This window comes from Macaca fascicularis, chromosome 19 (genome assembly GCF_037993035.2).
Source record: "Macaca fascicularis isolate 582-1 chromosome 19, T2T-MFA8v1.1".
Lineage (NCBI taxonomy): Eukaryota > Metazoa > Chordata > Mammalia > Primates > Cercopithecidae > Macaca > Macaca fascicularis.
Genome location: NC_088393.1, coordinates 52,210,396 through 52,234,426, shown reverse-complemented (window position 1 = coordinate 52,234,426; position 24,031 = coordinate 52,210,396). Strand labels below are relative to the sequence as shown.

At 39.8% G+C, this 24,031-nt stretch overlaps 1 protein-coding gene across 21 annotated transcripts in view; it reads right to left on the bottom strand.

Moving 5' to 3' along the window:
- Nucleotides 1–14,324, bottom strand: part of ZNF227 (zinc finger protein 227) — a 40,885-nt gene extending 26,561 nt beyond the window's left edge. For 2 of the 21 annotated variants that reach the window (XR_012427667.1, XM_065534574.2), the window contains exons 1-6: nt 14,092–14,324; nt 13,600–13,754; nt 9,036–9,097; nt 5,243–5,369; nt 3,959–4,042; nt 43–138 (exon numbers count right to left, since the gene is read on the bottom strand). Coding sequence is in view for 18 of the 21 variants with exons in the window: in XM_065534574.2 (XP_065390646.1) it covers nt 43–138; nt 3,959–4,042; nt 5,243–5,369; nt 9,036–9,095 (367 nt within the window). In the remaining 3 variants the exon portion in view is untranslated. Of the gene's footprint in view, nt 1–42; nt 139–3,958; nt 4,043–5,242; nt 5,370–9,035; nt 9,098–13,599; nt 13,759–14,091 lie in introns of all 21 variants that reach the window. The other 19 variants (XR_012427669.1, XM_074023842.1, XR_012427670.1 and 16 more) reach the window with 17 other exon arrangements.
- Between the last annotated feature and the right edge of the window lie 9,707 nt (nt 14,325–24,031).

Genomic DNA, 24,031 nt, shown 5'->3' with positions numbered 1-24,031 from the left:
TGTACATGGCAAAAAGGAATTTACAAGCCAGGTGGCTCACACCTGTAATCCCAGCACTTTGGGAGGCCAAGGCGGGTGGATCACTTGAGGTCAGGAGTTCGAGACCAGCCTGGACAACATGGTGAAACCCCGTCTCTGCTAAAAAAAAAAAAATACAAAAACAATTAGCCTGGCGTGGTGGTGGGCACCTGTAAGCTACTAGGGAAGCTAAGACGTGAGAATCGCTTGATCCCAGGAGGTGGAGGTGGCAGTGAGCCAAGATTGCACCACTGCACTTCAGCCTGGACGACAGAGCAAGACTCTTTGTCTACAAAAATTTTTTTAAAAAGCAATTTATAGATATGATTAAATGAAAGCTCTTAAGGAGATTACCCTAGAATATCCAATCAGCCCGAAGTAATCACAAGTCCTTACAAAAGGGAAGAGGGAACCCTCCCAGATTTCACCCTATACACCTCGCCCTTTTGCTGATTCCAATGTGTATCTTTTTTGCTATAATAAAACTGTAAGTCCAGGCCGGGTGCAGTGACTCACGCCTGTAATCCCAGCAATTTTGGGAGGCCGAGGCGGGCAGATCACAAGGTCAGGAGATTGACACCATCCTGGCTAACATGGTGAAACCCCGTCTCTACTAAAAAACACAAAAAATTAGCCAGGCGTGGTGGCGGGCACCTGTAGTCCCAGTTACCCGGGAGGCTGAGGCAAGAGAATGGCGAGAACCTGGGAGGCGGAGCTGTAGTGAGCCAGGATCGTGCCACTGCACTCCAGCCTGGGTGACAGAGCGAGATTCCATCTCAAAAGAAAAAAAAAAACAAACTGTAAGTCCAGCACCTTCCCGAATTCTGTTAGTCATTCTAACAAATTATCATGGAACTCTCAAATTTGTAGCTACTTGGTCAGAGGTGAGCAAAATTATCTGGGAATCCCTAAACTTAGAGCTGGTATAGAGAGCAGTCTTGTGGAAGACTATGCCCTTACTCTGAAAGTCCAGACTAACTTCAGGTGTTTGGTACCAGAAGTCACCACAACATGTAAAGTGCTTCTCACATTGCTTGTGGTGGAAGCTAAGATTAATACATGTGGATGCAAATTACACAGGAAAACCAATTTAGAAATTCTGGAATTTTCTTTGCCTAATCAAGACTCACCTCAACTCCACAGGTATGTCAGTGCCTTTGGACTTCTGGAAATGTCCAATTCAAAACTGCGGAAGAACTACTGTATGTAAGTTATATAACTGTTTGGGTATTAGAGGGAAGGGAAAATGGGAAAGTGGGAAGTCAGCTGTATGGATAAGGCAGTTTTCACCAATGAGTAAAGTCAACTTGATACTGATACAAGGAAACTGATGAACTGTAATACCTGCCATATTGCCACTGATAATTTTTGATAGTGTAGTTACACATTCCAACAGCTGTGAATAGCTTTTATCTTCTAAGGTTAGTAGGTTTGAATATTTATATATCCAAAAATGTCTTAGAAATTACGAGTTATGTTAGACATCCACTAGAAGACAGTGTTCCCAAATAATTAATCACACTGCCGTGCTCTCAATCTATGAGTTAACTCTCGGAGTAAAAGGGATGTGATATCTACTTGTCTCCATTCTCTTTAAGTTTTTTGTTAATAATTCTTATAAAAATAAACCCTTTGGCTGGGCTTGGTGGTTCATGCCTGTAATCCCAGCACTTTGGGAGGCTGAGACAGGCAGACCACGAGGTCAGGAGTTCGAGATCAGCCTGGCCAACATGGTGAAACCCCATCTCTACTAAAAATACAAAAACAAGCCAGGCATGGTGGCAAGTGCCTGTAATCCCAGCTACTCAGGAGGCTGAAGTAGGAGAACTGCTTGAACACAGGAGGCAAAGGTTGCAGTGAGCCAAGACCACACCACTGCACTCCAGCCTGGGTGACACAGCCAAACTACATCTCAGGGAGCGGGGGTGAGGAGGCAGGGGAAGCCCTTTAACATGTGTTCCTCTGACTTATGAAGAATGTTTCAGAGTATTACTTGTACATGGAGCATGGTTGCAAAATCCTGAAACATGTTGAAGGTATCAAAGAAAAACCTTTGAGATAAGGTGGCAGAAAATGCTACAAGATTTGTTAAAAGAAGGACTTTGTTTAAATTATGCAAAAATGAAAAGTAACAATACCTAGGATAATTCCCGAGGTTAAGTTTGCATATGAAAATGAGACCCAGTAAAGTGAAGCAAATATCTAACATTCCTAAACACATCAAACATGAAGCAGCATGTAGACCTAAAAAGGGAGATGAACCAAAGAGGATGAATTATATCCATCAACTCCTCACAGAATTCAGAGCCTAGTCTATCATGTTAATAGATAAGCTTACTTGTTTTGTTTTTGGGGTGGGGAGAGCATATAAATTTACATCATCCGCGGTGTCTCACGCCAGTAATCCCAGCACTTTGGGAGGCCAAAGTGGGTAGATCAGATCAGACATTCGACACCAGCCTGGCCAACATGGTGAAACCCCATCTCTACTAAAAATACAAAAATTAGTTGGGCGTAGTGGTGGTCATCTGTAATCCCAGCAACTTGGGAGGCTGAGGCAGGAGAATCACTTGAACCCGGGAGGCACCACTGCACTCTAGCCTGGGTGACAGAGCAAGACTCGGTCTCAAAAAAAATAAATAAATAAAATAAAATAAAAAAATTCACATCATCTAGGAATACCTAATTTTTATTTTTAATTTTGTGTGTGTGTGAGACAAGGTCTCACTATGTTGTCCAGGTTGGTTTCAAATTCCTGGGCTCACTTGATCCTCTTGCCTCGGCCTCCTAAGTAGCTGGGACTACAGGTGTATGCTAACATGCCTGGCTAATTTTTTTTATTTTTTTGTAGAGATGGAGTCTCATCGTGTTGCCCAGGTTGGTCTGGAACTCTTCAGCTCAAGTGATCCTCCCACTCCAGCTTCCCATGTAGCCAGGATTACAGGTGTGCACCACCATACCCAGCTTACTTTTAATTTTTAAGTAAGTAGACCTGAGGAATACGCGAATTAAAGAGAAAGCAAAGAGGGGAGAAATGAAAGGTAAGGGGATAGAAAATGGAAAGAAGATGGTATTTTAAATTAAAATGGTAAATTTAAACATACAAGACCTCTCTAATGATACAACATTTGAGCAATGACTTGAGTGCAATAAGTAAGGTGCTGGGGAGACTCTCCACCAAGGCAACGAGGAGAGCTAGTTAGAAGCCATGGAACAGAAGGGAACTTGGTAGGTTTAACAAATACTCCAAGGGTGGCCAGCATGGCTGAGATGATCTAACCAAAGGGAAAGGAATGGGAGACCAAAAAGAAACTTGGTGAAATCTGACCAGGAAGGGTCTTGCAGTTCAGTACAAGGACTTTGAGTGAAATGGGAAGGTTGTGAAGGCTTCTGAGCAGAGGAATGACATAATCTAATGTGTTCTTTAAAGAACCATTCTGGGCCAGGTGTGGCAGCTCACATCTATAATCCCAGCAGTTTGGGAGGCTGAGGTGGGAAGAATGCTTGAGTCCAGGAGTTTGAGACCAGCCTGGGCAACACAGCAAGACCTCATCTCTACAAAAAATAAAAAATTAGCCAGGTGTCATGATATACACCTATAGTCCTAACTACTTAGGAGGCTGAGGCAGGAGAACCGCTTGAAATCAGGAGGTTGAGGCTGCAGTGAGCTACAGTCACGCTGCTGCACTCCAGCTTGGGTGACAGGGTGAGACCCTGTCTCAAAAAATAAAGATATTTAAAAAAATAACCACTCTGGCTACCATTTAGAAAACAAACTGTAGGAGCACAAGGGAGGAGGTGGGGAGACCAGCATGGAAGCTGTTGTTATAATCCAGGTGAAAGATGACCACATTCGGACCAGGGAGGTAATGGACATGGTAAGATGCAGACTAACCAGTACCTGAAAGAACAGACACAGGGTTCTCACCAGAATACCTACTTCTTTGGGTTTCTGTTTCCATCATCCAAAGCTTTTCTTCTGCTTCCAATTGGGATACCATATCTGGTTGGAAGGGAAGATGCCCTATGAAAATGTAGATTTATATGTATTTAAGATGAACACACAACTAAAACACATTTTTGTCTGAACCATATAAGCCTCACAACCTCTAGAGTGATATTTTATTACTTATTTTATTTATTTATTTTTTATTTTGAGACAGAGTCTCACTCCATCGCCCAAGCTAAAGTGCAGTGACACAATCTCGGCTCACGGCAACCTCTGCCTTCAGGGTTCAAGCAATTCTCCTGCCTCAACCTCCTGAGTAGTTGGGATTACAGGCACCTGCCACCATGCCCGGCCAATTTTAGCATTTTTAGTAGAGATAGGGTTTCACCATGTTAGCCAGGCTGGTCTCGAACTCCTGACCTCAAGTGCTCCACCCATCCTGGCCTCCCATATTGCTGCAATTAAAGGCATAAGCCACCATGCCCGACCTCTAGAGTGATTTATTTTAAGATGTTTTTAGATCATGAACTATAATAAGAAATTTAGGTTGTGGCCTAGTTCATATACATATATATGTGTGTGTGTGTGTGTGTGTATATATATATATATATCAAGTTATACTTAGCCAATGTCTGTTTTCATCACATTTGCAACACTATATCTCACACCATTCACTGAAAATTGTCACAGTTTTTGATGCAATGTGAGCAGTTCCTGATAAGGAACTCTGATATTTTCTATCCTTATCTGTTTTATTTCACTGAAAAAAAAAAGCCAATATAATGTACTAAGTTAATGTATTGATGGGTTTCATTTGAAAGACAAGGTGTTTGAAAGATAAAGCATAGAAGCTAAATTGTCCATTTACGGTTCATTTAAAACAGGGTTTTGCAACTGCGGCACTACTATTTTGGACTGGTCAATTCTCTCTTGGGAGCACTGTCCTGTGCACTGTAGGAGATTTAGCAGAATTCCTGGCTACTACCCACAAGATGCCAACAGCACCCCTCCATCAGTTGTAACAACCATTTCCAGACATTGCTAAATATCTTCTGGGGGCGAAATCACCTGTGGGTGAGAACCAGCAATTTAAAAGGACAGAATTTTGCCTGAACAGAAAGACCAGAAAAACCTATGCTGTTTTCCCAGAGATTAGAAAACCTTTCGTCTTCAAGAGCAAGGAATCGTTTTAAAAGGTTCAAACCCCTGAACACCTGAGAGCAAAGAGATTCTCAAGGGAGCTGAAATTCAGGGTCAGACAGTGCCTGTCCTCACCCACTGCAACCAGGTTCTTGAAGTTCTCCACCATGACATCTCGGTACAGCTTCCTCTGGGTAAGATCCAGCAGTCGCAGTTCCTCCCTGGAGAAGACTACAGCCACATCCTTGAATGTCACAGCCTCCTACAACATCAAACAGATGTAACCTCAATCTTACAACTAACCTCTACTGGAAGAAGGGTGGCATCAAGAAGGAAAAGAGCACCACAAAAAAATTGTTATAGATTCCAAGAGATCTGTCAATTTTCAGTTGTGACACTTTCCCCTCTCTCACTATCTCCTACGCCCGTCCCCACAAAGCCTGGACTTTATCAGTGTTTTTTGTTTTTTTTCTTTTTTGAGATGGAATCTCACTCTGTCACCAATGCTGGAGTGCAGTGGTGCGATCTCTGCTCACTGCAACCTCCGCCTCCTGGGTTCAAGAGATTCTCCTGCCTTAGCCTCCCAAGTAGCTGGGATTACAGGCGTCCACCACCATGCCCAGCTAATTTTTGTATTTCTTTAGTAGAGACGAGGTTTCACCATGTTGGCCAGGCTGGTTTCAAACTCCTGACCTCCAATGTTCTGCCCGCCTCGGCCTCCCAAAGTGCTGTGATTACAGGTGTGAGCCACCCCACCTATCCCTATCATTGTTTTTAATGTTTGCAAAGCTCACAGGCCTTCAGCAACCCCCAGGACGGGTATATAGCTCTTCCTGTGCTTTCAAGGCACATGTCACATCCACCTACTACAGGATGCACAGCTGCTTAAAGCACTGGCTCTGGAGTCTGGCCAGGTTCAAATTTCAAGGTTTTGCCTTTTACTAGTTATAGGACCTTGGGCAAATTCCTTAATCTCTCACTAACTCAATTTCCTCTTCTTTATCATTGTATCTGAATTATAAGGTGTATGAGCCTGACACAGAAGGATCACTTCAGCCCACGAGTTTCAGGCTGCAGTGAGCCATGATTGTGCCACTGCACTTCAGCCTGTCTCACTTTTTAAAAATAAATACATTTTCAGGCTAGGCGCAGTGGCTCACACCTGTAATGTCAGCACTTTGGGAGGCCAAGGTGGGCAAATCACTTGAGGCCAGGAGTTTGAGACCAGCCGGGCCAAGATGCTGAAACCCCATCTCTACTAAAAATACAAAAACATTAGCCAGGCATGGTGATGTGCATTTGTAATCCCAGCTACTCAGGAGGCTGAGGCAGGAAAATCACTTGAACCTGGGAGGCGGGGGTTGCAATGAGCCAAGATGGCGCCACCGCACTCCAGCATGGATGACAGGGGTGAGACAGTGTCTTAAAATAAATAAATGTTTAAAATTAAAATAAATAGATCATAAAGTGTTTGAAAGGATGAGATGAATGAATATATGTAAAGCACTTAGAAGTGCCTGGCACACCATACATGCTCAATAAATTCAAACAACGAATATCTTTATGATCTCTTTTGTCCCATTTTGTGACTACATACAATAGTATTCCTTGGAACTGATGATTTATCTTTAACCAATCCAAATAATGTACAATTAATTACAGATTTTTACTCTAACCAATACTGCATAGATCCTTTTACAGAGATCATGGTCAAGAAGAAGGAACTGCAAAGTCACAGAATATTTACTTTAAAAATTTTAGAAGTGTAATGGAAGATTTTCCTCTCCAAAGGTTTTCCCAGTTCACTTTTCATGCAACAGTATAAGCATTCCTGAATCTCTAGACCCTGGCTAAATAGGACTCAGTTCCTTTTTCTAAAAAGGTCATTGACAATGTAAGTAAAACCAATATATAAATAGAAAGCTATTTTATTAACATTTTCACAGATTTATTACTGACCATCTTTTTTTTCATAAATTTCTTTTCTTTATGACACTCCTACTCATTTCTTTTGCTCATATTCCAGTTGGAATTTTCTCTATATTACTAATCTTAACAGGAATTTTAGCTATTAAACCTTTACCTAATGTTTACGTATATGCCACCGGTTTGCTGCCTGATAGCTTTTGCTGTAGGGAAATTTAAAACACTTATATAAAAACTGTGCTTGAGTATCTACGTTCATGGAATGACTAAGAGACAAAACTAGAGAAGAGATAGGCATTGAGATGGAAACTGGATGAGGGGCATTGCTGGGGTCTGTCCTCCAAAAGGTAACATCAGAGTCAGCTGCACTGGTTCACGCCTATAATCCCAGCACTTTGGGAGGCCAAAGTGGGTGGATCACCTGAGGTCCGGAGTTCGAGACCAGCCTGGCCAACGTGGTGAAACCCCGTCTCTAATAAAAACACAAAAATTAGCCAGGCATGGTGGTACATGCCTGTAAGCCCAGCTACTTGGGAGGCTGAGGCAGGAGAATCACTTGAACCTGGGAAACAGAGGTTGCAGTGAGCTGAGAACATGCCGTTGCTCTCCTGCCTGGGTAGCAAGAATGAAACTCTGTCTCAAAAGAATAAAAAGGTAACATCAGGTACTTCTATGATATGCGCTCATGTCTGTGAAAGGAAAACTCTTTTGTTCTGTCTACCTTTATATGAAAATAGAATGCCAGATATTCCTAATAGTTGGAAGCTTCAGTGTCCAATGAGTCAGCTACCTGGGAAATTTGGGGCAGCCATAAAATGTTCCCATAACCTGTTTCTTCCTATTTAAACTGCAGATAAATCATCTCCATCCTCACATCTGAAAAATGCAATGACAGATAGAAAGGGCTGGCAAGACATCTAAGTACTACTAGACCCGAAACTTACGTACATGTAGTTACTTTGATGAAATAAATTCATACAAGAAATAAATGAGTGATAAAAACATAAACAGGGGCCGGGCGCGGTGGCTCAAGCCTGTAATCCCAGCACTTTGGGAGGCCGAGACGGGCAGATCACGAGGTCAGGAGATCGAGACCATCCTGGCTGACACAGTGAAACCCCGTCTCTACTAAAAAATACAAAAAAACTAGCCGGGCGAGGTGGCGGGCGCCTGTAGTCCCAGCTACTCGGGAGGCTGAGGCAGGAGAATGGCGTGAACCTGGGAGGCGGAGCTTGCAGTGAGCCAAGATCACGCCACTGCACTCCAGCCTGGGCGGCAGAGCGAGACTCTGTCTCAAAAAAAAAAAAAAAAAACATAAACAGGAAAAAACATATAGCTCTTCTCTGAAAGCATCTAATGAAATTACACCATGTCATTCTTTAGATGTTCTGTTTACAAAACACCTGAGGGAACCAACATGAAACTGAGACATGAACCTCTTCAATGCAGAGTTCCTAAAACTTTAAGGACAAATAATATTGAATTCCATCAGAATTTCTTTTGATGGAATTGTTTTTATGTGTAGGAAAAAAAAGTCACTGGATTTACTTTAAAGTAGTAAAATTCTTAAAATATCTGAAAGGCTAAATAAGGAATAGTTTTTTTTGTTGTTTTTTAAGGGCACTGCAATTCAATGGCATATGATGTAATCACATACAATGCAGGTGATGCAATTAAGTGGAAAATACACACTTGAAAATTTCATCTACCCAAGTATTGCAAAATGTTTATGAAAAAGGAACATGGGAAAATGAAAAAAGCTAGTTCATAAGCAGGATAGTACTGTAGATTATTTTTGATTAAAGCTTCTATTATTTTTTCAAACACTGTTTTGTAAATTAGTAAAGGTGATAAACTGAAACAAACAAAACACATACATGTTAGCATACAACATGCCCTGAAGATGTTTTCCACTAACCTTTCCAAGAAAGAGAAAAAATAAATCTCTAATCTTTGAGAAATAAATCATACCTTAAAAGACAGTAAGGAATCCTTTACTTACCTGAAACTTGGTCATTTTCTCCTGCTCCTTCTGGGGAAGGTCATAGTCCTGAGATGGCATAACTGGGGAAGACCAAAGACACCATGAGACACAAGCCTGCTGTTAGCCCAGGTGGACATATAAGGAAATTACAGAAATAGCCCTACTTCAGACAGCTTGGTAAGCAGAACATGGACTGTATTCCAGCTACAAAAAGGCATGATAGTTCAGGGCCATTGGGCAGTGAACAGTCTGCACAAACGCAGCATCCCTGCTACAAGGACATCTGATGGCAGAGACAGGAGGAAACAAGAGGCAGTGTAACAACATGAGGGCTCTCAAGTCAAGTATCTGGGTTTAATTCCTAGAAATGATACTTACCAGCTGTGTAACCTTGGGGATATTAAAAACCCTCTCTGTGCCTCACTTCTGTTATGTATACAATGAGGACATGGTAAGAATCATAAATCGTACCTCCCTCATAGGGTTTTTCCAAGGATTAAATAAGTAGATGGAGAGTTCCAAGAACCAGGAGTCCCTTTCTCTTATAGTTACAAAAAAGCAGATGAGGCCTGGCATGATGGCTCCTGCCTGTAATCCCAGCACTTGAGGAGGCCAAGGAGGGAGGATCACATGAGGTTAGAAGTTTGAGACTAGCCTGGCCAACATGGCAAAACCTCATCTCTACCAAAAATAAAAAATTAGCCAGGCATGGTGGTGCACGTCTGTAATCCCAGCTACTTGGAAGGCTGAGGCACGAGAATTGCTAGAACCTGGGAGATGGAGGTTATAGTGAGCCAAGATGGCGCCAATGAACTCCAAACTGGACAACAGAGTGAGACTGTCTCAAAAAAAAAAAAAAAAAAAGCAGATGATACTTTGCATTATACACTTGGCTTGCAAATATTGCTCTCCTATGAAAGTCACCTTTAATTTCTGATAAGCCAAAATCTGACTTAAAATTTCTTTTTATTAATTTGTTGCCCAGCTAGTAATATTTTACTGACACTGATATCAGTTTTCTAAAATGTATCATTCTAGGTCAATTTACTTCATTAAGCCTGGAAACAATCATTGGTAAATCTCTTTTATGTGCACAGAGAAAAACACACAGCAAAGGGAAAGATAAAGATACAAATGAAAAATCAAGAAATATGAAAGATAAATTGAGAGGGTTCCATATTTGTCTAACAGGAATGGGAGAAGAGAATGCAGGATGGAGGGAATGACTGAGAGATCTTAATTTCAAGATACAATTGCTGAGAATTTCACACAATTGATAAAAGATACAAGTTCGCATACAGAAATTCCGAACAGTATAAATAAAAATAAACATATTCCTAAACAAATCACAGTAAAACTCAGGAATTCAAAAGACTAAACAAACATAAAGAACTGGAAACAACAATCACCTTAAAGCTCCTAGAAATATAGTTGACCTAAAAGAAATAACAATTGGCTTGACAGAAATAGGGTAACAGAATGGAAATTTAAAACAAATGAATATTACCTCCAAAATAAAGAAATTGTCAACCTGAATTCTATGTTCAACTAAATGATAATTTACATGAGAAAGAAGCAATATTTTAGCTGAAAAAAAACGAAGAAAAATTTGTAACCATGTGAACTCTAAAAGATGGACTGTAAAAAGCAATGGTAAGAAAACATTTGTGAGTATATTGGTAATATAATCTTTGTTTTAAAAAAGCCAAAGAACTATAATGACAAATTTTGAGGGTGGTTATAATAAAAAGTAGACCTATAAAAACCTAGTCTTCTTAAAAAAAAAAAAAAGGTACATCATCTTCTTTTTCTTTCTTTCTTTTTTTGAGACGGAGTTTTGCTCTTGTCACCCAGGATGGAGTGCAATGGCGCGATCTCAGCTCACTGCAACCTCTGCCTCCCAGGTTCAAGCGATTCTCCCGCCTCAGCCTCCCGAGTAGCTGGGATTACAGGTACACGCCACCACGCCCGGCTAATTTTTGTTTTTAGTAGAGACGGGGTTTCACCATGCTGGCCAGGCTGGTCTCAAACTCCTGACTTCATGTGATCCACCTGCCTCAGCCTCCTGAAGTGCTGGGATTACAGGCATGAGCCACTGTGCCTGGCCCCATCTTCTTTTAGATTTTTTTTAGTCTCAATATTCTTCAGAATAAGAACACATGCTGATTAAATTTAGTATTTGCTAAGAGAATATTTTTAAAGTTAGAAGAATGACACAAAACCATATAAACCCCAGACCACTTGAGCACAAATAAAAGGGATAAGTTGAACAAAAAAACACAAGAAAGGAGAACAAAATATACACAGAGATAGTAAAAGCAAATTATCCCAGACTGCACTAAAAAAAAAAAAAAAAACTATATATTCTAAAAGACACTACAAAAACATAATGACAAAAAGTTTGAAAGAAAAAGACCGAAAAAAGATATAATATACTGAGCAAATAGCAAAATAAAGCTTCAGTTTCAGAGGTCATGGTAAAATATGAAAAAAAAACTGACCCCAGCTACTCAGGAGGCTGAGGCAGAAGAATCGCTTGAACCCAGGAGGCGGAGGTTGCAGTGAACCAAGATGGGGCCACTGCACTCCAGCCTGGGCAACAGAGCGAGACTCCATTTAAAAAAAAAAAAAAAAAAACTGACCTGATGTCTGGTATATGCTTTAAGACAATCGTCTGCAGCCTTTTTGGCACCAGGGACCAGTTTCGTGGAAGACAATTTTTCCATGGATGGGGACAGGGGAGATGGTTTGGGGATGAAATGTTCCACCTCAAATCATGAGGCATTAGTTACATTCTCATAAGGAGCACACAACCTAGATCCCTTGCATATGCAGTCCCTCCTATGAGAATCTAATGCCCCTGCTAATCTGGCAGGAGGCAGATCTCAGGTGGTACCACTCCAATCACCTCCTTCTGTGCCATCAGGTTCCTAAAAGCCACAGGCTAGTACCAGGTCTGCTGCCCAGGGGTTGGGGACTCCTGCTTTAAGACAATCTAGTTTTTTTTTTTTTTTTTTTTTTTTTTTTTTTTTAAAGGAGCGGGGGTGGAAGGAGGTGGAGATAGTCTGCAGCAAATGTTGTGTTGGTTACATGAGATTCACTGCACCACTCATTTGACAGTTGAATATGCTTGAAATTTTTCAGCTGGGCGCAGTGGCTCATGCCTATAATCCCAGCACTTTGGGAGGCCGAAGTGGACGGATCACCTGAGGTCAGGAGGTTGAGATTAGCCTGAGTAACATGGTGAAACCCTGTCTCTACCAAAAATACAAGAATTAGTTGGGGGTGGTGGCACACACCTGCTATCCCTAAGTTACTCAAGAGGCTGATGCAGGATAATCACTTGAACCTGGGAGGTGGAGGTTGCAGTGAGTTGAGATTGTGCCACTGCACTCCAGCCTGGGCAACAAGAGTGAATCTCCGTATCACAAAAAAAGAAAGAAAGAAAGAAAGAAAAAAAGAAAATTTTCATAATATATTAAGAAAAAAACTACACAGAATACCAAACCTATTTTGAGAAACATCCATAGCAAATACTAAAGAGAAACACTATAAAGTGTCAGCAGTTTTATTATAAGTAATTTTTTCTTTATTCTTATGTTTTCTGAATCACTGTCCAATAGAAATATACTGAGACACATACGTAATTTTAAATTTTCTAGCAGTGACATATAAAAAAGGCAAAACAAAAACAAACAAAAATAGGCAAAGTTAATTTTAACAATATATTTTATTTAAGCCATTGAATCCAAAATATTACCATTTTGACAAATAATACAAAAAATTGTCAGTAAGGCATCTTACACTTTTTGCACAAAGTTTTTGAAATCCAGTGTGTATTTAACACTTATAGCACATCTCAATTTGAACTAGACACATTTCAAGTGCTCCTAGGGCACACATGGCTTACAGCTACTGGATTGGATAGTGCATCCTATAATGAGCATTCATTACTTCTATAACCAGAATATGACATATTTTGACATGGAATGAAATTAAGTAAGTGAGATGTTGTAAGATTTTTCTAAAAAATTCAAAATTCATCAGTGCAGTTTTTGAGGTCTTCCACAGTAAAATCTATACCTACATTCCCAAGGCTGATTTCCAACGACTCACCTGTAGCCATATGGATTACTATTTAAGATAACTGAAGATGACTGTATCATTAAGATCACAGACACTGAAAAAGGAATAGAAAATAACAAAAATCGAAGAAACAAAAACAAACAAAAAAGATCACACACTCTGAAAAGGAATGCTTGGGTTCAATCCCAAATCCACCTCTTACTATCAGTTGAATAACTTCGGGAAAGTATTTAATAACATAAGCTCTGCCTAACTGCCTCATAACATAATAACTAGACCTACTTCATCAATAGCTATGGTCCACAGACGAAAGGCTTAAAATCAAAGTGGTAAGATGTTATTGGTAATACTCATTTCCAAATAGCTTTCCTACCCACTCTCACATTTATTCAACAAATATTTCATCATTTTTCAGTAGTAACTTACTGAGTGAAGGAAACTTGACTAACTGAAAGGGCAGAAAACGGAGCAACAAAGTGCGTTCAAGAGCAGGTACCTGGGGCTATGCTGGGAGAAGCCAAGAAGTCCCTCCTTCCTCCTCTTTGCGAATTAGGAGCCGGTGGATAAAAGGACGCTGTCAGCACGATGGAGTCTCCATCCCGGATAAATGGCAGTAAATATCCCCACGCATTGGAGCCCGAGGACTCAATCCTTCCTTAAAAAAAAAAAAAAAAAAAAAAAAAAAAAAAAATCAGTAAAAGTTCGGAAAGAGCTCGGTCTCCTGAAGGATACGTCAAGACATAAAGCCCTGACCTTTCTTCTCTCTTCACTGGAGCTTCCAGTAACAAGGGTGCTTGTGAGGTAATCACTGTATAACCAGCACAAGCCAACCCAGTATCTGGTGCCACCACTGTTCTAAGGTTTCACGCGTATTATCTTGTTTAATTCTAATTACAACCCTACCCGGTAACTACTATCTTTACTGCTATTTTAAAGATGAGGAAATAGGAGCGCGGATCATAGTTAACTCGCTGTTTATTATACCCACAGAAGTAGCGGCGCTGCTCGCCAAGTCCAGGAGGAGAGCAAACTTCCACCCTCGGCCTCTCGGCCTCCGCCGCGGCCGCGACCTCTCCATCCTAAGACTGATGGCTGGGGTGCGCCTATTCCCAAGCGGAGGCTGAAAAGGTTCAAGAGGGGTCGTGGTGGGTGACGGGTTGACTCACCTCCCAGACCCAAAAGATGGTGGCGGCCTCGCTTTCTGGGGCGGAAGTGGCTCTCCCTGCCCAGAGCTCTTGAACTACCCTTCCCAGAAGGCCCGCGCTCCTGAGGCCCAATTGTTTCCGGACAGAGTTCTGGAATACGTTTCCCAGAATTCCCAGGAGCAAGAATCATCCAGCTGTCGCCCTCTTCGCGCTTAAAAAACAAACAAACAAACAAACAAACAAAAAAAAAAAAAAAAAGGAAGAGAAAGAGCGAGTGAGAGAGGGTTACCGAGAGCGTGACAAAAGAACCTCCAAATTCTCGGAGCTCCCGGACTACAACATCCAGAATCCCCTTTATGGCTTCTTGCTGTTTAGCCAGGCCGAAGCAGTTCTCTGATTTCAGTGGAATTTAGGTTTTTCTTATTAACAAAAAGTAACAGCAAATGTGTGAAGAATTGGAGCCCTAAAATACAAAAAAGATTATAGGCCGGGCGCGGTGGCTCACGCCTGTAAGCCCAGCACTTTGGGAGGCTGGGGGGCTGGAGGGGGCGGATCACTTGGTCACGAGTTCGAGACCAGCCTGGGCCAATATGATGAAACCCTGTCTCTACTAAAAATATAAAAATTAGCCGGGTGTGGTGGCGCGCGCCTGTAGTCCCAGCTACTTGAGAGGCTGAGGCAGAAGAAACACTTGAACCCGGGAGGTGGAGGTTGCAGTGAGCCAAGATCATGCCACTGCACTCCAGCCTGGGTGACAGAGTGAGACTCTGTCTCAGAAAAACAAAAAATAAAACAAACGTTTATAAGAAACAGATCATGTGATCCTGTACTAATAGAATTATACCCACCACGTCCCCAAAAAAGGCAGGGGAAACCCTTTTTCACATTTAACAGGATCAACTAATAGGAAAACTACTCTTTAGTTACAAAAAGAATGAAAGAACAACCAAAAAATGCAAGGAAGGCAGAATATATTGTGGATTTCCACTTTTGTTAATAGCACAGTCATATAATTCAGAATAGCTTGCTTGCTGAAGATAGCTAGACATAGAAAACACAAGCTTTGGCATATTGTATGATCAACTCCTCAAAGCAACTGAGGCCACTGTAATCATTCCTCAAGGAGTTTCTGACTCTGAAAGATGAACAAGTTTATTACTTCAGTGTTTAAACCATGATCTTTATTTGCTTATTAAATGTATGATGGAATTGATGTTTCCAAGAATTGAGGGTTGAAAGAAGAGAGCAATACCTAAAAATATCCACATATCCACTACAGTACATGTTTGCAGTTCTCATTTACTAAATATATATTCTTTATTCTGTTATATATAACTATCTCTTATAAAGAACCAAGTATGTGCCAGGAACTAGTCCAAACTATTCAGACTCTGGGACCCTCGCTATATTTTCACAACTTTTTTCTTTTCTTTTTTCGTGTTGTTGTTGTTGTTAGATGGAGTTTCGCTCTTTTGCCCAGGCTGGAGTGAAGTGGCACAATCTCGGCTCACTGCAATCTCCGCCTCACTCAGGGTTCAAGTGATTCTTCTGCCTCAGCCTCGGGAGTGGCTGGGGTTATAGGCACCCCCCAGCACCACCACCGTGCCCAGCTAATTTTTGTATTTTTAGTAGAGACGGGGTTTTGCCATCTTGGCCAGACTAGTCTCGAATTCCTGACCTCAGGTGATCCACCCACATCAGCCTACCAAAGTGCTAGGATTACAGGCATGAGCCACTGCACTTAGCCCATTTTCACAACTTTTTTAAGACAAATAATGTAATGTCCTCTAGTTTACTCTTTGGGGTCCAGAGGCAGAGAGAGGTTAAGTATATCTCCTAAAATGGAAATTTGATTATTTTCACCTGCATGTCTATCCAGTGCCCTTAAGAGAAGGTTCAAATGCTTTAACAAGTCACACAGACAGGAATTTTCCAGATGCTGTTTCTCTCTTCAAATCCACTTTCCACTCTACATGTCCAGTCATAGTGGATTATTTGTACTCCTACAAAAAGCCTCAAATTCTTTGTATTTGCTGTCCCTTCTGTCATAATCTGCTACTCTTTTCCCTCCTGGGTGACAGTCTTCATCCATAGCTTAAATATTCCCTGCTCTAGGAAGATTTACTGTGGGTTCTTGCCTTGGAAACTAATAAAAGTAGTGTGTAGTAGCCAAGATTACAGACTTAGTATGAAGCTTCCTAGATTAAAATACTAGTGCTTCCGTTTCTTCTGTCCCTTTTTTCTTCATTTGTAAAATGGAGACTATAATAGGGTTGATATCAGGTACAAATGAATAAATACACCTAAAACATTGGAAATTCTGCCTGATTCATGACTACCCTATAAAAAGTTAGCAAATGTTAACCTCAGGTGATAAACACAGGACACATAAATTATGGATGGAAGGTTTCTACAAAAATTTGCTTTGATCATTAAAATATTATCAATAACCACATATCAACTTTTGATTACTGTGAAAAAACTAGAAGAATATGCAAGTGCATCCCACCAAAAGTGAGATAAAGGGTCACTAATATTGACATTATCTCCTTTTATTTTTTCCTAAATCCATTTTGGGAATTCTTTTTTTTTTTTTTTTTTTTTGAGACGGAGTCTCGCTGTGTCTCCCAGGCTGGAGTGCAGTGGCGTGATCTCGGCTCACTGCAAACTCCGCCTCCCGGGTTCACGCCATTCTCCCGCCTCAGCCTCTCAAGTAGCTGGGACTACAGGCGCCCGCCACCACGCCCGGCTAGTTTTTTGTATTTTTAGTAGAGACGGGGTTTCACCATGTTAGCCAGGATAGTCTCGATCTCCTGACCTCGTGATCCACCCGCCTCGGCCTCCCAAAGTGCTGGGATTACAGGCTTGAGCCACCGCGCCCGGCCTCCATTTTGGGAATTCTAAATACAACCTAAATGATCTGCAGGTTTCTGTTTCAAGATACTGGGCAGCTCCACAAACCATAAATACTAAACCCCTCCTTGCCAGTCTTGTGCTGGGTGCAAGCACATGGTAAAGAATGGGACATAGTCCCTGCAACAAAGTAACATGCAGCCTAAGGGAGAAACAGATCAGATCTAAAAGACCTTAAGTAAAACATTCCAAATAAGGAAGCCAAATTCATAACTATTCCTTTCCAAATCTCAATGTTTCCCTCTCCCTTAGGTTTTTCACATAACTACCTTCTTCCTAGTTTCCAGGAAAGAAAACTCTGAAGTTATTTGCTTCCTTTGCTCTTCATTCATAATTACTTTATGTTAGTTACTTTTAATTTCTACTGACTAGGATTTGGTTTTGATTTTAAATAGTCAAATTCCTCCTCTACCCACCAAAAACATATGTGGGAGAAGAGTAATAGATGCAATAAGATAGGCAAAATGTTTACAAGAGTTAAAGACAAATGATGGCGGGGTTGGGGTCATTAACACTATTTTATCTATGTGTATGTTTGGGAATTTCTATAAGAAAAATTACAGAAATACCATGTGGGTGGTATGGCACCAATGAATAAATGCATTTAAAATGTTAGCAGTGGTTATCTCTAAATCCTGAGATTATGGGTTAAAGGGATGGGGTCTCGCTGTCATCCAAGCTGGAGTGCAGTGCCGTGATAGTAGCTCACTGCAGCTTCAAACTCCTGAGCTCAAGCGATCCTCCCACCTCAGCATCCCAAGTAGCTGGGACTATAGGTATGCGACACCACACCCAGCTAATTGTTTAAATATACAGCAGTGAATATGGGTAACTTTCATTTCCTTTTATACACTTCTGTATTTTCTAATCTCTCTATAATGGTCATGCATTATTTCTATAAGGAGAACATAGACTCTAAAGCCCCAGATCCAAACCTGATAGAAAAAGACTTCCACAAACCATATACAAGATTATTTTGCATGGTTCTAAGAAAAATGTACAGCGTGGAGAATATGAACACAGACTTGAGGCTTCAAATTCTTGGGTTCATATGGACGTTCTCTTAGTAACTGAACGTTTTAGGGTTCGTCTTCCCTTTTCTTCTTAGAGCATTTCCATAAGAAACCTAGTGCTTCTGAATCCTTTCTCTAACCTTTTGATATGCATGTAAATTTCGTTAGAGGCTATGTGAGCCTCTAGCCAGGTGTACAACATAGAAGTATTTGTGAAAGTTCTGAGATTTGTCCCTTTTGAATATAAATATCTGAGAAAATAACAACCCGCTGTCCCTAACACTGTAAGAGTTTAACCATGGTGCCTCTCTTTAAACTGTAAATCGGCTAGCAGATGAGGTAAGAGAAATTTTATTATCACTTCGGATAAAGTTAGTTAACTAAGACTGGATTCTCAAGTAAATTTAGAATAAATGTATAAAAGAATTTGCAGTAAATGATGAGTCCTCTTATTGAAAAATCATTAATCTTGAGAACTTATGTACAGAGTAGTCAAAAGTAAAACTGTATAAAAAGTTTAAAACTGCTTGACTGTACACATACGGCGGAATTTTTAAATAATATTTTTATTCAGATTGCCTACAATACTACACAGTGGTTGTCCTTATTCAGTAATAAGACAGCTTTCTTTTCTACATTGTGTAGAGAGGTCTATTATCTTCGTCTTTCTGTTAGAACGTAGTGGTACCTACCACATAACGCTATTTTGGACATCTAATGAATAATTCGTATAAAAGTATAAGGACCTCCTACTAATGACTCTACTTCAGAAATGAGGAGAACGGCATAAAGATTAAGATTAACTCACAAAACGTTATAACACTAGTAAGAGGCAGAGCTGCCCAGTAGGTGGGAGAGGCTGGCTGGGGAACGCCAGGAGACCCTCTAACCAAGCGACAACCGACCCAGGACGCTCCCAACCCGGGGACGCACGAACTGCTCCAAACGTGAGGCTCAGCCGAGGAGAAAGAAAACAAACTGCTCCCAACTCCAGCCTCGAAGCTGGCCACAGCTTCTCAGGCCCTCCTCCAGACGAGGCCCAGGGCCCCGCTTGCTCCCCAACGAGGTTGAGAAAACTTGGAGGGTCCCTGCGGATCCAAACACTTGTCTCCTTGAGCCCTCTTAGAGCGAAAAAGTCTTCCAGCAACTAAAGAGAAACCCTGGACCACTTCCCACAATTCCCTAGCTCGGCCATCCGAAAGCGGAAGTGCCCCAGGCTACGCGGATCCCTGACTACACTTCCCAGAATGCCCCAGGGGGAAAACGGCCATAGTTCCGCCCCTTGGAGCGGAAATACTTCCGAGTAACCTGAGCTTCCGGGTATCCTAGAAAGCCAGAGCGAATCTTAGCCAAGATTTGCAATTTAGAGTGGAAGTATCTGTCTTGGTGGTACCTACCGATTCTGTTGTTCAAGGGCCTCGGGGAAGAAGTTACGGATCGGGAGAAGGGTACCTAGTAAAACCCAAAGAGCTACACTACAGGAATAAAGATAAAAGGCAAATAGATCGTCTTCACTAGGGGACTAAAGCAAAACTTGAAATCACATTCGTACCTGAAAATAGATTAAAGTAAACCTTTTCTGTTAGTGTTTGCAGGTACCTGACATAAACAAATAAAATTTTCTAATAGAGAAAGAGACTGTCGTCCTAGGCCTCATATTCTTTCTCTAATTTTAAAATATGTTAATATTGGACAAAGTACAATAGTCCTTGAAGAAAAGAACATTTTAAGATATACAAAGAAACAATTCATAATAATGAAAATTTTCTATTAACTATAACAGCCGTACATAATACAAAGCAAACTTTATAAAGAAAAATTGACAGACTCATAAGGAGAAAAACATTAACAGGAGAGCTTTTAATACATAATTAGAAGGAAACACAGAAAGCCTTGAAATCATATACAGGTCCTGGAGTTAACAGTGGTTCACTTAAGATTTTTCGACTTCATGATGGGGTGAAAGCAATACACATTCAGTACAGTACCTATACAACCCTTCTGTTTTTCTCTTTCAATACCTATTCAATACATTATATGATATTCAACACTTGTTATGAAATAAGCTTCTTTTTGTTAGATAACGTTGCCCTTGGATCATCTGAGGGGAGGAGTTTGAGACCAGCCTGGCCAATATAGCGAAACCCTGTCTCTACTAAAACTATGAAAATGAGTCAGGCATGGTGGTGCGCATCGGTAATTCCAGCTACTCCGGAGGCTGAGGCAGGAGAATCGCCTGAAAGTGCGAGGCGGCTGTTGCAGGGAGCCAAGATAGAGCCATTGCACTCCAGCCTGGGCAACAGAGCGACTCCCTCTCAAAACAAAACGAAACAAAAAAAATCTTGCCCAACTCGGGGCTAATGTAAATGTCGTGAGCACCTTTAAGGCAGGCTAGCCTAAGCTATGATGTTTGGTAGATTGTGTGTATTAAATGCATTTTCGACTTGGGATACTTTCAAATTACAGTTCATCCGAATGTAAGCCCATTGTAAGTTGAGGAGCATCTATCCTAAAACAGGAGAAAAGCTGAACAAAAAAATAAAAACATTCATCTCAGGAATTCAGTAAACAAATATCAAAACTACAGTGGGTAGATGGAACGAAATGATCAAGATAATAGGAAATGCATGAAATAGAACACGAAATGGAATGGATCTTAAAAAGCAAAATGATCATTCTATAAATAGAACAATAAAATTGACAAAGTCCAGTGACAGTAAACAAAAAAGACAGAAATGACATATTACCAATTTCAGAAGTAAAAGGGAGCATCACTAAATATATTAAGAGAATATTATGAGGAACATTATGATGATACATTTGAGAAATATAAATTCCCACTTAAAACTAAAACATACACAACAATGAACAAAATGTTGAAAATTTATCTCTGAGAATGAGAATGGGAAGAGATGCTGAATATCACCACTTCTAAATAAATTGTACTGAACCTTATATCTAGCAACTTGGTCAAAATAATTTTATTATTTATTTATTCCTTTCTTTCCCCTATGGAACACTTTCATTTCCTCCCCCAGCCCCATATTTTGTTTGTTGTGTTTCTCTTTGTGTGTGTTTTGTGCAAAGTGCATGTGATGTGGTTATGTGTGCACAGTTTTAGTTTATATAAGTGGTATTATGTCATAAAAATAAATGTCAAGACTTTTGAAACTCAGCAGTATGTTTTAAAGATTCATTCATGTTTCTAGCATACATTAACCTATTTTATAGGACTAATTGTCTACACCCAAAATATTTTATCTATTTACTATTCCATGACAGAAACCTGGATTGTCAGTGGCAATAATAATGCTAGGAACATCACTATACATCTTCATAGAAATGTGTGACAATTTATTTAGGACACATATCCATAAGTGCAGTTGTTGGTTCATAGCAGTCATATACTTACACATTTACGAATAATATTAATAGCTATATTGCTCTCCTGAATGGTTAAACCATTCCACATTCTCATGAGCACTGAATAGAGTTTGTTGTGTAACCACCCATTTCCATATCATCATTTGCCATGATCAGTCATCCTATGTCTTGCCACTCGATTAAACACATACTGGTATTTCACTGTTTTAATTAAGTTTATCTGATTTCTAATAAGTTTGAGCATTTTTTCAAAATACTTTACAGCCTATTCTGTAAACTGTATATTTATGCCCTTTTCTTCGGTTATGGGTGCTATATTTTCCTTGTTCATTTGGATTATATACCATGAATATTAATACCTTATGCATTTGAGACATAGCAATACCTGCTACTTGGTATTTTTTGATATTTCTTATAGAAACTTTATTGAGATATAATTGAAATATTATACAGTTTACCCATTTAAAGAGCACAATTAAATGAATTTTATTATATCCACAGAGTTGTGCAACTATCACTGCAATCAATTTTTAGGACATTTACATAATCTCAAAAAGATACCTGATACCCATTAACGGTCGCTTCCAATTTTTCCCAAACTCCTCAGCCCTAGGCAATCACTAATCTACTTTCTGTAGATATACATATTTTGAACATTTTCTGTCAGTGTACTCACACAATATGTGGTCTTTTGAAACAAACTTTCTTTACTTAGCATAACATGTTGAAGGGTCATCCATGTTGGTGCATGAATCAGTTATTCATTTTTTTTCATGGCTACATAATGTGCCATTGGATGAATACACAACATCTTATTTATTCATTAATGGATATTTTGGATTGTTTCCACATTTGGCTCTAATGAATAATGTTGCTTTCAACATTTATGTACAAGCTTATATGTAGACATAGGTTTTAATTTCTCTTGGTTGTATATCTAGGAGTGGAATGCTGAGTAATACAATAACTCTATGTTTAAACCCTTGAGAAACTGCCAGACTGTTTGCCAAATAAATTGCACCATTTTACATTCCCACCAACAATGTATGAGGGTTCCAATTTCTCCACTCTCTTGGCAACCCTTTTATTACCTGTCTTTTTTACTGCAACCAATCTGGTGGATAAGTAATATCTCATTGTGGGTTTGATTTGCATTTCCCTAATGACTTATGACATTGACCATCTTTTCATGTGCCTATTGGCCATTTGTATGTCTTCTTTTGAAAAATGTCTATTCAGATACTTTGGCCCATTGTTTAATTGGGTTATCTGTCTTTCTAAAGTGTTGAATTGCAAGTGTTCTTTATACATTCTAGCTACAAGTCCCTTATCAGATATATGATTTACAAATATATTCACCCATTATGTTGGTGTCTTCAGTTTCTTGATGGTATCCATTGATGCACAAAAGTTTTTCATTTTGATGAGTTCCAATTCATTCATTTATATTTTGTTGTTCCTTGAGCTTTTGATGTCATATCTAAGAAACCATTGCCTATTTCAAGGTCATGAAGATTTATACCTATGATTTCATCTAGTTGTTTATAGTTTTAGCTCTTACATTTAGGCCTTTTACCCACTTTAATTTTTGTATATGATGTAAAGTATGGGGTCCAGCTTCGCTCTTTTTCATGTGCACATCCAATTTTCTCAGCACCATTCACCATTTGTTGAAGAGACTGTTCTTTTTTCATTGAATTGTCTTGGCACCTGTACTTGATTTTAATATTCACATGCTGTGTCTCACGTTGAATAAACATCCTTAATTTTGAGGAAAGAAATTTGATAAGCATTTTCCTTAATTTCTGTGCTTTTGAAATTCCTAGGTTTCAAGAATATTCTCCTACATTAAAAAAATTAACTTTCTAAATTTACCTTTGCTATTTAGGCCCTTTAATCCTTCTGAAGTCTATCTATGTAAATATTATTAGGTAAGGATCTGCTTTTATTTTCCTGCATATACAAAAAAAACCTTAAAAATAATTATAATAATCATATTCATGGATAGACAATTTAATATTTTAAACATGTCAATATTCTTCCCCAAAGTAATCCCTCGTATCAATGCAAACCCAATAAAAATACTAGAATTTTTCTGGAAATTGGTACAAATATTAAAAAATTTGGAGTAAAATCTGAGAACTAAGAATAGTCAGGATAATGTGAAAGAATAACAAAATGGAAGACTTACTTTATGAGATATTAAATCATATTATAAAGCTACAATATCAGTGTGGCATTTGCTTAAAGATATATAGATAAAGGAAGAGAATAGAGTGTAGATCAAAGTAAATACTGTCATTTCATTTGTGAAAAGGATATGCTGCTGTACACATTTTAAAAGTTCTTTTTAATATGTGCTTCTGGCCGGGCGCGGTGGCTCACGCCTGTAATCCCAGCACTTTGGGAGGCCAAGGTGGGCAGATCACGAGATCAGGAGATCGAGACCATCCTGGTGAACACGGTGAAACCC